The 18,819-nt window shown below is 34.5% G+C and overlaps 1 protein-coding gene and 1 non-coding gene across 2 annotated transcripts; both read right to left on the reverse strand.

Annotated features, from left to right (window-relative positions):
- Positions 1-3,899: 3,899 nt before the first annotated feature.
- On the reverse strand, positions 3,900-5,397 carry LOC146898695 (MLP-like protein 43). Its single transcript, XM_085734127.1, has 2 exons — positions 5,145-5,397; positions 3,900-4,575 (listed from the first exon to the last, which is right to left on the reverse strand). The coding sequence occupies exons 1-2, from the start codon at positions 5,329-5,331 to the stop codon at positions 4,289-4,291; spliced, it is 474 nt and encodes a 157-aa protein (XP_085590253.1). The 5' UTR covers positions 5,332-5,397; the 3' UTR covers positions 3,900-4,288.
- A 7,864-nt stretch (positions 5,398-13,261) lies between these two features.
- LOC146898696 (small nucleolar RNA R71) lies at positions 13,262-13,368 on the reverse strand. Its single transcript, XR_015024327.1, has one exon. It is a non-coding gene; the product is annotated as a small nucleolar RNA R71 (small nucleolar RNA).
- Positions 13,369-18,819: the final 5,451 nt, after the last annotated feature.

The raw sequence follows: 18,819 nt of genomic DNA on the forward strand, positions 1-18,819 counted from the left end.
CAATTTTGCACTAAATCACACATTAACATAACAAGTAACTTGCTAACTAAGCAACCAATTATCACATATCCAAAGACAGCACCACATACTTCAATTTAAACACTAAACAAGGTCTCCAAAATACTCAACAATTAACCACTATTATAAGCAAAAGAATTGGAAACAAACCCTTCACCAAAAGTTCTTCAAAATTGCACCAAAACAACACAAATCACAAGCTACTATTCATGCATTTTTCTATCCATTTTTCAGCATACAAAATTCACATAAAACAAATCTAAATCATCAACACAATTGCGATAAGGACTCACCAAAATTTTTACATGTTTTTAACAAGATTTTATCAAGAATCGAAAAGAAATGAATTAACAACAAACAAATATTTTTCATATATTTTTCATAGTCTTTTAACATGCAAGAAATCACAAAAATATAGAGGAAAAAGTTAGAGAACACATAGAAAATTATTTGGAGTTTTTATCATGAGAATTTTACACAGCAGGGGGTGTAATTAGCATGCAAGGGAATGATGAAAAGTAACCAGAAAACAAGCAAGAGACAAAGGAAATGGGCTCCACGTTGGATCAGCCCAGGATCCATGGGTTGGAGAGAGCTGGAGCGGGTCAAGATTTATGGGTAATTGGGTTGAGTATATAAAGATTGGGTTGCAAAAAAACCATTTGTTACAAACTAAAAAAAAAACGTGAAATGGTCCCTCTTCTCTCTCAAGTTACAGCGCCGCCCGTGGGGCTTCTTCTCCGGTGAGATTGTTCATTCCGACGCGGTGGCCGGTGGTGGCACCACCACGTCGGAATTCAACACTCCACCCTTTTTTTAAAACAAGCACATTTTCTAAATTCCTTTTTCCTTTAGAGTACGAATCCGACCTCGAAATCCCCAAAACAAATCTCATATGCACTAGATCGGAAATTGAACATTCGAATAAGCCAAGAGGGAAAAAACAATACCTCTATTCTTACCTTTCTCTGTTCTGTTCTGTGGTTATGCGATGACTGTTGTACGCTGTTCGAACTGTTCGAACACTCCTTGCTCCATTTCGCGAATCTGAGCTCGTTTTGGTGCTGACTTTGGCCTGGTTGCTTTAATGCTCGAGTTCGGCCTGTTTGTTGATGGCTACAGATCCGAATTCTCTCACGAACTGTAAACACCGCTCCTTCTTCCCTTGATTTCGGTTTTGTGTTTGGATGAACTCGGTTTGTGTCCCCTTGTGCGATACTGGTTTCTTCTTCCTCGCTGGCTGAGATTCACGTTCTTGGGTTGTGGATCATGAAAACGTTGTTGTTGATCCCGTTTCTCCTCTGTTCTTCACTACGCAGCCTTTCCTTTTTCCGAACAGTCCGAATTTCTGCTCATTCTTCTGGATTTGAACACGGTGATGTTGAATATGGTGATGAACGCTGGAAAATTCAGTGGTGAATTATGCGAATCAGTTACGAATCGGAAATTACCGTAGTGATTTTGGAAGTTTTTTTGATGATGAAGATTGTTGAAGGTGAAGGTTGGTTTATGGAGGTTGAAGATGAAATTAGATTGAAGCTTTTGGTTATGGAGGTTTTTGGTGTTGAATGTGGTGGTTAGGGATGAAGATTGAAGGTGGTTAAAGGTTGTTGTGATGGTTGAAGGTGGTGGAAGAAGTTAGTTAGGGTGGTGGAAGTTTGTTAGGGATGAGAAAGTTAGTTAGAGGAGAGGGAAAATTGAGAGAAAATAAATATGAAGTTTGTGATTTTTTTGTGAAAATCATTGAAAAAAATAATTAGTCATTGACCTTGACCATGACTCATCTATTTATAGGTGATGAATGGGATTGATGGACCAATGAAACAATGCCATGTGTATTTGAACTTAACAAACCTTGACTTTGACTCTAACAAACTTGAAAAAGGATTTAAATGCAAATAACAAAAGTACAAGGACCAAAATGAAAATTAAAACTAAAATTGAATTGAAAAAGTAAATTGAAAATTAACGTAAAGCGAGACGATTAAAAACAACAAAGCAGATTAAAATGAATCAGAAATTTTATGTGAAATGACCAAAATGCCCCTAGGGACTAAAACGACTCAAAGCGACTCAAATGCAATTTTAAAATGGATTTTATCATGAAATTAAAGCAAGAGTTTATTTAAACCAATTGAAAAGACTCAGAGACAATTTTTAGAATTTAAACAGAGTTTTAACACATGAAAAGACTAAAATGCCCCTAGGGGCTAAACTGACTCAAAATGACTTCAAATGCAATTTTTGAAAGGGATTTTGACATAGAATTGAAATAAGGACTCATTCAAACCATTTGAAAAGACTCAAACAATTTTTCAAAGGTTGAAAGAAATTTTAACATAGGAAATGACTAAAATGCCCTTTTTTATGAATTTTGCAAATAATATTGAAATAAGATGCAGAGAAAGATGCAATTGATCAGAGACATATCAAATGACTTAAAATGCAAGAAAGATGTTTTTGGATGACTTGAAATGCAAGAAAACATGGACAAATACACAGTTGAAAAGATTTTTAAAGCTAAGTTGAGAGATAAAGCAGAGTGAAATGTTAGTGTAAACAATAGCAGACTGACAAATGTTCAAGGATAATAGGCATATATCAAAGATGAAAGAAAGTTTTGAACAAGTATTTTTAGGTCCAAAATTAGGGTATAACAGCTATCATCACCGCATCCGTCTCGATTTGTTTGACTGGTGTTCTCGTGTTGCTTTGGTTTTCTGATTCTAACCCAAATATGTTAAGATATGAAGGATTCAAGGTTTTCTTCCACCGTGTCGGAGTAATTGGAATGGTCTTAAATCTGTTTCAATCCTTCGTGATTGAACTCAAAAAGATTGGTTACTGCTTTGAATGTCCAGTTCTGGTGTGTGCTGTGGTTTATGTCACATTGTCATTCTAATGAATCTGTTTCAATTGGTTTGGCTCGAAAGAGCGATTATAGCCTGTTGTTGTTTTGCAGGGAGTTGATAGATCTTGAATCTCTTTTGCGTTGGGAGACGATTAAATATACGCTAGTTTAGATTCGTCATTCACTATGTTTTACTTGGATTGTGGGGGCTCGAAAGGGTCGTTTAGCTTGTTGTCTTTGTTGTAGCGAGTTGATGGTACATATACCTGCTTCCGTGTTGACGATCGGTCCAATCACCATATTGAATACCTTTGTTTTAATTTTTTATATTACCCGGGACTCTGGTGCTCGAAAAGGTGTTTAGTTTGCTGCCTTTTTGCTGGGAGTTCATGGTACATTTACCCGCTTCCGTGTTAATGAAAGGTTCAATCACCACACTGAAGACCGTTTATTAGTTTTAGGATTAAATAATGCTGACCTACACGTTTGTGTGGATTTACTGAGCTAGGTTTATGTCCCCCATTTATTTTTTTACACTACTAGGAAAAACAAAATTAGGGAGGGAAATTAGTGATCGAAAAAATAAAATCTCACAAAATCCTTGGTCGCAAAATTTAGTGACGGAATTAGAGAGGGATTTCATGTTTTCCCTGACTAAATTTTCCTCACTAATTTTTGGTTTTTTAGTAGTGTTATGTATTTTTTTATTTTTTTTTAGAATATATATGAACACAAATGATAGTCTAGTTGAGAAACCTTCTATTCTCTGTAATATCATTGTGCTCTTAATTTAGAAAGAAAAAAAAAAAAAAAAAAGCTTAGTACGTATAGCAGTATGTTGGAATTGGTATTACAGGATGCACCCCTTCCACCGGAGTATGTTGTGAATACATAACATATTGACCAGCTGTAGGAACGAAAAGCTTATAAAAAAAAATGAAGTTAAAAGGTTGATGAGTTTGTTTGATAGAGAAACCTGTAACGTTTGTATTGTTGTGTAAAAATTAGAAAATTTTGCTCATACAAAATATAAACTAAAAAGTATGAATATTCATTTATTGATTTGCATTACTAAATTTAGTTTAAGCACACTTCAACCGATCACACATACAGACGAAACATCAATAGAACCATATGCAACAATATGACATCACATTTATTATTAAAGATGAACACTTAAGCCAACCCCATGGATTAAGCCATTATTAGTTACTCCCTCCGTTTTTAAATATAAACAAAATTGACTTTTTAGGTTCATTCATTTAATGATGTATATGGTCCATATTATTATTTTTTTTTCGACAAAATATATGGTCCATATTATTAACCACATATATACATCATTAAATGAATGAATCTAAAAAGTCAATTTTCCGTATATTTAGAATCGGAGGGAGTATTTGTTACTGTCTTTATGACTTATAGAGCAACCTTGGCCTGCTTGACAAGATGAGCATCAATATCTCGAGTACATTTGCATAAGTAGTCCATCCAGCCATTTGGAGGGTCAATATCCTCATTGATCTTCTCATATTCAACTGTCCATTTAGCAGCAGCAGTGCCATCACCCTTATCAATTACTTCAAGGATGAGCTTAAAGTCCTTATAGTGCTCATCAATATCTCCCCCAAAGAGCTTGTAAGTACCTTTCTTGTGTTGTTCATCAATTTCTTCAACCTTCTCATGACATGTGTGTACCTTACCATCTGTTGTTATTTCATGGGCAATTAATACCAAAAAAAAAATAACAGCAGTTTTAGAGTGCAATCTTACTAAAAAATGTTAAGGATCTACCTTTTTGTACATCTCTTTAATTTTTTTAATTATTAAATTCATTGTTGTACTACAAATGATAACGGTTCACCCTTAAACATTTTTTAGAGATCCATATTAGACAAATATTATTATTGATGGTGGATCTAATATAAACAGCAAAAAATTGTACAATACTGGATCCTTATTAAAAATGGAAAGGATCTGCTTTTTTACATATCTTTTATTATTATTATTATTATTATTATTATTATTATTATTATTATTATTATTATTATTATTATTATTATTATTATTATTATTATTATTATTATTATTATTATTATTATTATTATTTTATTGAAAATAGCAACGGCTATCTTGAAGCTTTATTTTTGTGATGAAACATAATAAACTAAACTAAGTAATGTGATCAACACGTAAATAAACTTAAATGATAGAAAAATCCAAGTCCAACAAGATGATTTTGTTGGCAAGTTAAATTAGTTAGAAATATAATTACCTATGACATAAGTCCAGTGTTTGACCGAATCAGTGTGATGCCAATCTTCACCCTCATGCAGCTTGGTTTCATGAACTCTTTCACAGTGTTTTTGCACTTCATGAAGTTCTGATGCAAATAGTTTGAAGAACCTTTCAGCGGGTGTTTTGATCCCAAGTTCAGTAATAAGTTTACCAGCAAGCACCATTTTTGGGAAGAAAGTAAATTTACTAAAAGAAGAAAGAGAAGAAAGTAAAAAGGGTTGATTTGATGTGAAGAAAATGTATGCAATCCCTTGCCTTAAATAGAAGTTGATACACTATCGAACATGGAAACCTAATCAAATTATGGGGTCCACTACATGATGTGCCTCCATGCATATCTGTTTAAATTATTGTTCCAATTTCTAGAATATGCTAATATAAATAAATGGCAATATCTTCGTGAGCTTAGTTCAGTTGGTATGGACAATGCATAATATATGCAAGGTCTGGGGTTCAAACTTCGGTCACCACAAAAAAAAATGGCAATCTATCAAAGAAAACTAGAATTGTTAAAAAGTTGCTATTCATTTTAATATGTTTCCAATTATGTTTTGATTAACATAGAGTTTGGAAACATCTATAATAATATAATGTAGAAAAATCAAACAACAGTTCAATCCATTCTTCTTCCAAAAGCATCTTCAAATGCTTACAAATATAACTATATTTAAGCTTTCGAAATGTAATATCATATCATTCATCATCAGAATATTGAAGGCTTTACCGTTCCACTATTAGCTTCTCATGATACGTTAATTTTATAACAATATTATATTGCAACTCACTTGAGTTGGTTTAGTTGTGTTGACTTGAGACTTTAGAGTGTGTCCTTTTAAGGTATCAAGTTCCATTTTCCTGATACAAAGTTTGATTATATTGCAACTCACTTGAGTTGGTTTAGTGGTCATGCTAACAAGTTCTGAACACTTATAAAGTAACCTAAAAGGAAATAAGTGAATTTTTTTAAAGAAATGTGTGATGAGTTCTACCTAGAAAAGGTATATTTTTAAAATGTGAATGCGTTAAATGCATAATTTTTAAGATATTATTTTTAAACTAAATAATTAATTGAACTCAAATGCTTAGTGAGTTTTACAAAGGACAAATTATTTAAAAAAAAATTGAGTATCATTCTTTGATAAAAAGATCTTTGACCAAACTTTACTTATCTCTAGACTGAACACCAAATTACGAAGACTTATTTTCCTTGTGTATCATAAGGTTAACATCAAGAAGAATTCATTTTAAAACTTTTTAACAAGTGTTTTAAGTTTTGTTTTTTTTTAGCATATCCCTTAAAATGTTGTAGAGAGTTCTATAATTATGGATATGTAGTCTACAGTACGATAGAGGCAAGTAGTCATCAATAAATTAAATTAACAAGTGCCAACCACCCTTAATGTACCAACTGTTCACTATACATTCTTTTTTTAAGCAAAATAAAGAGCGCAGAGGGATCTCCAACTGCAGCACCTTAAATATATAGATAGAAATAAAAAGAACAGAAAAGAGGGGGACATAAATTAACAAGTGCCAACTACCCTTAATGTACGAACTGTTCACTATACATTATTTGATCTCGCGCTCCATGATTGATTTTATGCAATTAAAATATTTATACCATGTGGTTTTAAATTCCAAGAAATCTGACATTTTGTTGTCATTTTAAATACATGTTTTCAAATTCTAGAAACATTGAAACAACTTTTTCGCTAAGAAGATTGATTTATATGAACTGATGAGTAAAATTCTTGTATACATTTATTTAACTAAATCAAACTATAATACCTCTTTTCAACCTTAGTTCCTATAATGTTTTTACACGTATATGTTTGGTCTAATTGGTGCTATTTCTTAGGTGTATGTATAAAAAAGTTTTACATTAATTATTTTTTTTAAAGAAAAAAAGTTTTACAATATTGATGTGTTTATTCCCTAAAAAAAAATATTTTAGACCCCACTTAAGGGTAAAGTTAGTAAAGACCTCACTTTAAACCTATCAATAATAAATTATTTTAGATTAGATTTTATAAACAAAAGGCTTTACATGCAGGCAGAAAAAGGTTTCATATATTAAAATTTGTTGTAGAACTGACTTTCTGTTTTAAATTAGTCTATTGGCTCTGCCAAATCTCCCTCGGTCATTGTTAAGATTGTTGGAGTTAGTTAGAATTGATAGGTTAATTATTTATGGTTATGAGTTGGTTAAAACTTGTTAGTAAAATTGAGATAAAAAAAAAAGATTATATCTGTGTTGTAATCAAAATAGAGATGATGAAGAGAAAGAGAGAAAAGTGAGAGAAAGAGTATTTGTGATGTGTATAATTCTATTACAAATACACCATATTTTTAGGGAAATACAAGATTATGGAAATGGGTTAATATAATGTACCAATTGTTTGGCCTAATGACTAATGGACATCCACTAAGAATATATTCATAACACTTCTCTTTGGATATTCATCGAGGATATGTCTCACTAAAACTTTACTAAAATAAACATACTGCTAAAAAATTATAGTGAAGGAAAAATGATACAATATCATTTTGAGTGTAAACTGCCTCGTTAAAAACCTTATCAGGAAAACTCAATGTGATAAAATTATGGTGAAGGGAAAGAGTGTAGAACACGTTTATTTCTCCCTCTCATGAAGAAAATTTTCTCTGAGACGACGAAAACCAATCCTTATAGTACAAGTTTCTCAAAAACTTTACTTGATGATGACTTTGTAGAAAAATGTGGTTTATCTCCATATTCTTATCCAAAATAGTTGTGTTCGATATATTATCTTCATCTTGAGTTGTTGAAAGGTGCTTCTTATAGAATATGAAAATCACAAGTTTTGTGTATGTGTTAAATCATAATCCTTAATAAAGAGCATTCTTCACTTTTTTGATGTAACTGACATTTCCATGTGCTCGAGCAAAATATTGTATGATTGACTTTTCTCAAATATATGTGTTTACTAATATTGACAAAAATGAAATTCCACGATATATATAATTAGCAAAATATGTTAGTGTTCTTATTTGAACTAAGATATGGTACTTTCGGAATTTAAGTTTATAATTTTCTTGAGACATGACATGATCTTTGTTCATGTCAAATGACATCGCAATCATTCTACTACAAAATTAACTAGATTTGTCCATATAAAATTATTTTAATAATTTTCTAGATGCACAAAATCTCAGTTAAATAACAAATTTGCAAATCCAAACAAACTTTGCGCATCCAACATATTTATTTCAAACCTTTCTATCATCAACAAATTTTAAAATCTCTTCAGGAGCTTTGATAAATATTTATACGATCATCATAAAATCGATTATAACAAAATAACAAATTTATTTTCTAATCTTTAAAATGAACAAATGATGTGATCTCTCCAATAATTTTAATAATATGTCTCAGGAAAATTAAATCCTTTCAGGGAGCTTTATATAATCATCACAATCAAGTCACTACAACATTTATCCTCTCTAGGAACAACTGAAAATCATGGCCAAAAGTAGAAAAAGTGTTGCCTAAAGGTATAAGGGATGTTTTTCAGCCGTCTCATATGCGAGCGTAGCCTATTGTCTAAGGCGATGCTTTTTATCACTCTTTGGGGTTCAATTATCGTATGTTTTTAGAATTCGGGTTGGAAGCCAAAAAAATAACCTGTGAAACTAATCATCATACAGGGCGGAAAAATAGCTAAGCTAATCTTGATTCAAATTTGGCACACATTGCCATTGACAGGTCTCAGTTTCTAATTGTTGATTTTATGACTAAGCATTATTACCTTATTAGGTACCCATTTTTGACAATCCATTTATCTATTTCTTTATGGGATCTTCATGCAACCATTAAGGAGTAAGGTTGAGCAGTTAATTGACCTTAAATATGTGTACAACTGTATGTTTGCAGTTCGATTTCCTCTTCTTTCGAGATCTCCTTGGTGTGGCAACTTTCAATCATGTTTTATCTAGGAGTTTTTCCATAATGGGTGGTTCATTGCTCTCAAACTACTGGAAAGATAGATTCATTTAGAACATGGGATTGGTTTTGTGTCCATCCCTCAGGTCCCATCTCTGGAAGTTAGCTCTGATCCTCCAGCTGCAGTAGGCACGAATGTGTGAAATTGGTGACCATACAAGAACACTTTATGAACATTCTCTCATGACCAAGAGCAAAGAGCCCGTTCAATTTACTTTATGCTTTGTTTGATCACGTTTTCGGTACGACCGAGTCATGAAGATTGTGATGGCTAAGACATGAGAGAATAGATTGGTCTAGCGAATAGTTGGATCATAACCCTTGATATTTGAACAACCACCTGAAAGCATATAGGCAAGCTACACACCTGCCCATTAAATTAATTAGACTAATATATATTTGTCTTACACTCTCTCCCTTCCAAAATAATTTCATTTAAAAAAATGTATAAGTGAAAGAGAGAGAAAAATAATTTTGAATGGCATTGTCAAGTATTAGTGCATTCATCATTATTATAAATACAAAGTAGAATATATTACATTGAAAGTGATAAATAATATTAATTAGAATTATACTTGAAAAAAATAATTAATATTACGTTAAAAAATGATATAGATCAAATTTTTTGAAACAATTTTTTGTTTTTGCAAATGAGTGAAACTTGTTCACTAAATAGCATCATCGTGGAAAGACACCTACTAGAAACCCACCTAATTTAATTTGATTGTATATGGGATCCACTATTTGACTATGCAAAATAGAATGCTGAGAGGCTTTTTCCTTTTCTATTTTAAGGGAATCACTCCATATCCGTATCGCTCGTGATCTATATGCTAACTAGGAAAATTGTACAAATTTGATATTGATTATACTACAAGCACCTTATCCCGTCGTATCAATGCACCTGTCATATAATTATGATTTTGATATGGTTTGTTGAACCTTCGCCCTTCCAATCTTCATGTATCGTGGCCTCTTTTCTTTTTTCTCTCTTCTCTCCTTCTCAAACCCTAACCGTCATTATCTTTTATCAATTTATCTATTGAAGATAGGTGATTTAAGATTAATTTTGATCTCAAAACACTACTCCAATTTTTTTTTTAGTTAAACAAGTGATTTCCACATATTTTGAATGTTTTTCATATAGCTACAAAAATGTGTTTTGGATTTCGCGTCTTATTTCGGTGTTTATTTTATTCAAATAGAAAAATGAGCTTTGAGCAAGCACAGAGAGTCGTCTGCATTGCAGATCTGGAGATATGGGTATTCCGTAGACTTGAATATAATCATATTTGTAGGCATAAATATTGTGTTGTTTTATGCTATTAACAGGGAAGATGTAAGTTTGTTCGCATATTCATCCTTTTTCTTTTTAGCGATTTTCAATTTATATTATATCGATATACTTTATCAATTTGAATGAATGAATATAATTTATTTTTGTAAGGAAAAAATCTTTCTTGTATTGGGATCCAAACCAGCATGAACATATTTAATTATCCCTCCTCTGTAATACTCCTTTTGTTTCTTTTTATAAAAGAAAAATGGTTAAACATTAATTGATGTATTTGATCGATATTATGAATCAAACATGTCAACTTTTTCTTACCCATTTATCTCTTATAAAAAAGGACCAAAGGAAGTATATAACTTTGTCTAATATGCACATATAAATTATATGTACATTGTGTAACCCATTTTTCTCTTGTATACCGTAGAATTTGCATTAATACACGACTTGAAATTTTCATTCATAGTTTTTTTTTTAATATTAAATACTCGTTTCATGAGGGACAAGATCAAAGGTGAAACTTTTGTGTGGTCACAAGATTTTAAAAGCATAATTTAAAAACACTCACGAAACTGAAAAAAAATAGAAAAAATAATAATTTTGTGTGGTCACAAGATTTTAAAAGCATAATTTAAAAACACTCACGAAACTGAAAAAAAATAGAAAAAATAATAATTAAATAATATGTATTTTTTAAATAATTAAGTGATACTTTCTTTTTACTTGTATGTTCAAAGAGATAAATTGCAAATAGTTTCATTCGAAAACAACACAAATGAGAAAAATGTAAGAAAAGAAACACTTTCTTGGGTTTGTAGACATGTGTTGGCTACATTTTGTTAAAACAATAGTTTTAGCAAGATGTCAGACAAGATGTCTTAACATGTTGGTACGCCATCATAATGTGTCTTGTTCCGCTTACTTGGTTATTTATTTTAAACGTGAAGATTTCCTGAATATTCTTTGAAGATTTAATTCAGGAAAAGGGTTGACTAAGAAGCTGATGAGTCATAGAATAGTCTAATTTAATGCATTATTTAGTTTAGTTTTATTTAAGATTTGATTTGATTTTATTGCATTTTATTTCCTTTTAGAATATTTTACTTTAAATTGTCTTTTATTTTTATTTTAAGAACGAATATATGGTGGAAGGTGCCTTGGAGCGAAAGAAAGAGGACTGGAGCAAATACAGCGCAAGAATACGAAGATACGGGACAAAAATATGTTCCCCCATACTCAGAAGCTTGGCACGGCCCGTGCCAACATGTGGCACGGCCGTGCCCGTCCCCAGATTCACTTTTGCTGCTTTTTCTTCGGGCCCAAGTTACCCTGTTGCAGCTTTACCGTTTTATCCTTTTAGTTGCTTAGTTTTTAAGTCAATTGTAAAGCTATAAATAGAGTAGCTCTCCACCATAAACATTCACCTTTACTTTGAATATTTCAAGTCTTTATTTCAATAAAAGTTCTTTACTTTATTTACGTTCTTCTTTGCAATTTACTTTTATCGCATTCTCTCTTCTTCCCCCATGTCTACGATGAACATGAGTGAGTAGACTTCTTTGTCTTGTGATCGTTGGATAAGTCTAATGACGTAATCCGGATCAAGCCAAGCCTTAAACCCTAATTATTTGTTACCTTAATTCCTAATCTAAATTCACCGTTTTAACATGAATTAATTATTATCAAACTGTGGAAGCGAACGCGGAGGGTTTGATAATGGTTAATTCATCATCACAGATATCAATTCATAAAGCGAACGCGGAGCTTTGATATCCGAGCAAGTGAATTTAGACAAGGTTTGCGAAACATGAGAATAGTCTAGCAAACCTTGGGACACATAAAGTTTCGATCTTCAAGGGTCCCAAAGGCAATCACCCATGAGAATAGGTGTGGTTGTTGGAGGGATACACTCACTGACTTCGAGAGGAGCTGTGATATGCTAAAGAGAAACTTGTCCTTAGTAATTAAGATTAACGTATAATTATAAGTTTAAGGCTTGCTAGTGAAAAGATTCGTTATTATGATGAACCAATGATCCCGAGGCTTTTTAATATTATTGTTATTTACTTTCAAAAACTGCACTCTCCAACTTCTTATTTCTTTCTCTTCTAATCATTTTCTAAAAGTTAATTAGATTGACCAACTCCCTAGTGAAACGATACTCTACTTACAACTATTACTTCGATAGGTCGTACACTTGCGGTTTGGCCCTATCAAGTTTTTGGCGCCGTTGCCGGGGAGTTAACTAATTTAATTAGCTTTTTCTTAGTGATTAGAATTCTCTCTTCTTCTTTCTCTTTTCTCTCTCTTTTTATTTTTAGCCTTTTATTTTTCTGTTATCGTTAACTTCTTGGGTTCTCAATTTTTTATGCGAAAAACCAGAAATCGAGTTGTAATAATCAACGAGATCGAAAGGTATTTGCATAAACGAAAGAGAGACGCACGAAATAACACCGCCATGGCCAATCGCACTCTCAAAGAGTATGCAACGCCGTCTACGGCTGAGCCACAAGCTGTTATTGTGTACCCAACGGTTGAGGATGACAATTTCGAAATTAAGCCTGCCCTACTTAACTTGATGCAGCAAAACCAATTCTCGGGATCCCCCACTGAGGATCCCAATCTTCACATCTCTGTTTTCCTACGAATTAGTGGAACCATGAAGGAGAACCAAGAAGCCGTAAGACTTCATCTCTTTCCCTTTTCCTTAAGGGATAGAGCTAGCGCTTGGTTCCATTCCCTCGAAGTCGGTTCCATTACCTCATGGGATCAGATGAGACAAGCATTCCTTGCCCGTTTCTTTCCACCATCTAAAACCGCTAAACTTAGAGACCAAATCACGCGGTACAACCAAAAAGATGGGGAATATCTCTATGATGCGTGGGAGCGTTTCAAAGAAATGCTAAGACTTTGTCCCCACCATGGCCTAGAGAAGTGGCTTATAGTCCACACTTTTTATAATGGCTTGTCTTATACCACTAAGATGTTTGTTGATGCAGCTGCAGGTGGAGCACTTATGAACAAGAACTACACGGAGGCGTATGCCCTGATTGAAGACATGGCTCAAAATCATTACAAATGGACGGACGAGAGAGCCATCACTAGTTCCTCATCCTCCAAAAAGGAGGCAGGTATGTACGAAGTCTCTAACTATGACCACCTTGCTTCTAAAATTGATACACTAACTGAAAAACTTGAAAAACTCAATGTCAGTGCTATCAATTCTGCTTCTACTCCTTCTTGTGAAATATGTGGTATAACTGGTCATGCTGGTGTTGATTGCCAACTAGGTAGTGCTATTAATGGTGTTGAGCAAATGAATTATGCTCAATACAACCAAGGGATGCGACAAAATCAAAAATTTTATAAAAACCAAAATCCCTATGGACAAGTAGCACCACCCGGTTATGCAAACAAGCAAAGATTCACTCAGAAATCCAATTTGGAAATTTTGTTGGAAAATTCTATTGCCAACCAAACTAAACAACTTCAAGAACTTAAAAACCAAACCGGATTTCTGAATGATTCTCTTTCCAAGCTCAATACCAAGGTTGATTCTATTGCTACTCGCTCTAAAATGCTTGAAACTCAAATCGCTCAAATAGCCCAACAAGTGGCTACCTCTTCCCTAACACCGGGAGTCTTTCCTGGTCAAACCGAAGCCAATCCCAAAGCCCAAGTTAATGTCATATCTTTTGGGGGTAGTAAGTTAGGCAAAACTTTTGCTAAGGTTAAAAACATTGGGAAAGAAAGTGTCAAGCCTTTAGGTGATAAAATTGTGATAGAAGAAGCAAAACCGCTTGAAGAAAACAAAACTCCATCCCCCTTAAATCTTGATAAGCTTAAACTAGAGGGTAAGTTTGAAAAATTTGTTAACATACTTAGGAAGATTTGCATTAAACTTCCCTTTGCTGAAGCTTTGTTTAGGATGCCTCTATATGCCAAGTTTTTAAAGGAAATTTTTTCAAAGAAAAGGGCTATAGAGCATAATGAGACAATAGCCTTGGCCAAGGAAACTAGTGCAATCATCCAAGAAGCACCCCCTAAGCTTAGAAATCCAGGTAGCTTTGCCATACCGTGTGAAATTGGGAATGAAACCATAAACAAAGCCTTATGTGACGTAGGAGCTAGTGTTAGTTTGCTGCCTTTGTCTCTTCTTAAAAGGATAGGGATAGGAGAATTGAAACCTACCGAAATAGAGTTGAAGCTAGCTGATCGTTCTACCATGAAACTTGTAGGATTTGTTGAGGACATACCCGTTAAGATAGAAGGGATATATATCCCAACTGATTTTGTAGTCGTTGACATTGCGGAGGACGAAGACGTCCCCATAATCCTAGGTAGACCTTTCCTAGCCACTGCGGGAGCTCTTATAGATGTCAAGAACGGTAGGATAGTCTTTCAAGTGAGTGATAAGATGGTAGGATTTGAGTTGGAAAATGTTATGAAAGGTCCCGCTCTTTACTCTTGTTGTATGCTTAACGATCATGTTGTGAAAGGACGTTTTATAGCGTCATCTACACAATATGATATCTTTGATCATTCTAAGGACTCTTTCTAACCGTCAAGCTAATGACACTAAAAGAGCGCTTCGTGGGAGGCAACCCACCATTTAATTGCTTTTGTTTTGTTTTTCTTTGTTGTCAGTTGTTTTGTAGGTAATTGTCCAAGTGTAGTTCGAAAAAAATCAAGAAATTGAAGAATTTTGAAGCCCCCAGGACCAGAGAGGTGGCACGGCCCGTGCTAGGTATGGCACGGCCGTGCCAAGTTTTTAAAGAAAAAATGGGCATGAAGTCAGGAAGATGGCACGGCCCGTGCCAATAGGTGGCACGGCCCTGCCCGACCTCTTGTTGCCCATATATACAAATTTTTCTTTCTTCTTCCTCATTCTCAAACCACAAACCTCTCTCTACCTTCAAACTTCTCTTTAAACCTCCATAACCTCCAAACCTTCAAACCCTCATATCTCCCTCAAAACTTAACCAAATCACTCAATTCTTTCACCAATCAACCACAAACTTCTTCCAAAACAAAAACCACCAATCAAAAACATCTTTCATCCATCCAAACCCATAATTCACCAAAACCCTAATCTTTCAAAACCCAACCCAAACACCACAAAACCTTAACCAATCTCCACATCCAAACCAACAAACCTTCCTTAAAACATCAACCCCAACCCTAAACCAATCCTTTCCACCAAAAATCTTCCCAAACCCTAAAACTTCAAACCAATTGCAACAAGGGTCAATGGCTTCAAGAAGAAGTGGTAAGGAACCAGCAAGCTCTCAAGGAGGACCTCCCCCAAAGAAGCAAGCACAAGTGAAGAATCATGGAATCCAGTTCAAAAACAACAAGCAAAGGGACAGGTATAAAAATCTTATCTCTAAACACTTGCATCCTTCTCGTTATCCTGATCCCAATACTTTGGATGTGCTAGAGCTTTTTGATGATGTTTCTAGGCTGATAGGAAAGTTAGGTTGGACTGATTTGCTGAAACCTATGCGGGGTTATGAAAATTTCACTTATGAATTCTTGAGCTCAATAGTTTTTACCAAAGATAAGTTGGATTATGATAACCCTAACCATAGAGTTGTTTTCCGGTTGATGAATATTGATTATGACATGTCACTTCAGCACTTTTGTGAGGCCTTAGGTTTTGCAAATGAAGGATATATTCATGATCATTGGGATCCTAGTCTAAAACCGGTTAACTATGACCCAGCTGCCTTTTGGACACGTATCACCGGCGTTTCCAACTATGTTCCTAGAGCCAACAAAGCTAGCAACATCCACAACCCCGTACTTAGGTACCTCCAAAGGGTAATGGCTTGCACTATTTGGGGTAGAACCGAGCTAGGAAATACTAGAACCGATGAGTTGTTCATGTTATGGGCAATGCTCCACAACCACCCCGTCAACACATGTTTCTATTTGATTGACTACCTAGACTTCTTAGGTAATAAACCAGCCGGTAAGGGAGACATAGTGGTGGGTGGCATCATTACATACATAGCTAGGTGTTTTGGAGTAGGTGAAGATGAGGGGATCAAACCCATTGAGGGCAACAATAGACTCAACATAGATACCCTCATTGTTATGAACTTCATTAAACAACGTCCACCCCTCCATTACCAACTCAAGCTAAATGTGCCTATCTTGTTTTTACTTCCTAACCCATCTTGGACTACCACCGAAGTGGAAGAAAATTGGTTGTATGTTGATGATGTGCAGGTTCTAGAGCAGCAAGATGATGAAGGAGACGGTGCTAACTTGCACCATGACATGGGAGAGGGTGCTAACCTGCACCAAGAGGGGCACCATGGCCATGAAGCCAGTGAGCTTAATGAAAATCCAAGATGGACATGGATTCACAATGAAATCGAGAGGATGAGCACCGAGCAACAAAGGCAAGGTGTTGAGATCTCCGGCCTTCGCAATGAAGTTCAAAGGGGCAACCGTGTCAATGATGAAAATAATGAGATGCTCCGTCGGATGATGCAACACCTGTAACTTCAAGGTCCTCCATATGGACCTCAATAAATTGTGAGCTTTCCTCTTCCTCTCTTCCCTTCTCTCCTCTCTCTCTACTACTCTTCTTCTACTCCTTCTTTCTTCTTCTTCTTCTTCTTCTTCTTTTTAATTTCTTTTTCTTTTGAATCATTGAGGACAATGCTTCCCCTAAGTGTAGGGGGGGCCTAATAAAGTGTCTAGAGTCGTAGTGTCCAAACTCCCTTGAACTTTATTATTTTGTTTTGTTTTTATAGTGAAAGGCATGACTAGTAGCTTGTTTTTAATGTAAAATATGGCATGAATTTTTTTTGTTTTGTCTCTTCTTTAAAGGTTGTTTCTTGTACATGAAAGTAGTTCCTTGTGTTTCTTATGTTCATGCTATACCCATGTCTTGTTTTATTGTGAAAATCTCCAATGAGAAAAGCACTCAGTTGCAATCTTTGAGCAAATGTATGAATAGGTATTTTAAGGAACACGTTCTATCTTTAGTGTTAACTTAGACCCTTTAAAGTCTTAAGAGTAAAAGTAGTATAAGTTTGTGTGGGAAATTAATCAAATGTTCTTAATTGTTATATGCTTAATTGTTAAAGTTATAATGGGGCGGGAGAATGGCACCAACATGTGGGGGAAAGGACAATCCCTAACTTCCTAATTGTGGTGGTGACTCCTTAATTTGAACTTAAAGTGAAACAAATTCATCAATGCTAGGGGGAAAGGACAATTACATCCAAAAAGACTTCCTACGCGGAGATGAAACAAATAAAATTTTGCAGCACTGCTTAGGGTGATTTTGAATCTAGGGGGAAAGGACAATTACATCCGAGAAGACTTCCTACGAGGATAGATAGCCTCTAAGCATCTGCATCCCCTTGTGCTTAATTGTTAATCTAATCTGATTTTAACTTAAATTCTCATCACTCTTATATGAAATGAAGAAAGGACTTTTCTCGGTTACTTTAGCACTAAGGATAGAACCTATTCCTCATAATATCTGTCTTATACAGGAGCAAGAAAAGGGTTGGACTGCACACACACACTCACTTGAGACTTGATGTTGGGTAGAATAGGTTCATGAGAAGTATTTGAAATTGTAATTAGTGTACTTGAAGCAAAGCCTTTCTTTTGAGACATGTGTTCTTAATATTGCCATGAATAAATCTTTTGTTGCTACTATGTCTGTTGCCTTTTGCTTGAGGACAAGCAAAGATTCAAATGTGGGGGAGTTTGATGAGTCATAGAATAGTCTAATTTAATGCATTATTTAGTTTAGTTTTATTTAAGATTTGATTTGATTTTATTGCATTTTATTTCCTTTTAGAATATTTTACTTTAAATTGTCTTTTATTTTATTTTAGGAACGAATATATGGTGGAAGGTGCCTTGGAGCAAAAGAAAGAGGACTGGAGCAAATACAGCGCAAGAATACGAAGATACGGGACAAAAATATGTTCCCCCATACTCAGAAGCTTGGCACGGCCCGTGCCAACATGTGGCACGGCCGTGCCCGTCCCCAGATCCACTTTTGCTGCTTTTTCTTCGGGCCCAAGTTACCCTGTTGCAGCTTTACCGTTTTATCCTTTTAGTTGCTAAGTTTTTAAGTCAATTGTAAAGCTATAAATAGAGTAGCTCTCCACCATAAACATTCACCTTTACTTTGAATATTTCAAGTCTTTATTTCAATAAAAGTTTTTTACTTTATTTACTTTCTTCTTTGTAATTTACTTTTATCGCATTCACTCTTCTTCCCCCATGTCTACGATGAACATGACTGAGTAGACTTCTTTGTCTTGGGATCGTTGGATAAGTCTAATGACGTAATCCGGATCAAGCCAAGCCTTAAACCCTAATTATTTGTTACCTTAATTC

The sequence above is a fragment of the Medicago sativa genome, chromosome 8 (genome assembly GCF_051527215.1).
Source record: "Medicago sativa cultivar Bolivia chromosome 8, Bolivia_mono, whole genome shotgun sequence".
NCBI lineage: Eukaryota > Viridiplantae > Streptophyta > Magnoliopsida > Fabales > Fabaceae > Medicago > Medicago sativa.

Bases quoted from the DNA above. Each gene is read 5' to 3' on its own strand.
- LOC146898695 (XM_085734127.1), bottom strand. From the start codon at position 5,331: ATGGTGCTTGCTGGTAAACTTATTACTGAACTTGGGATCAAAACACCC. The intron at 4,576-5,144 runs GTAATTATATTT...AAATAACAACAG, and splicing joins ACACTGGACTTATGTCATAG to ATGGTAAGGTACACACATGT.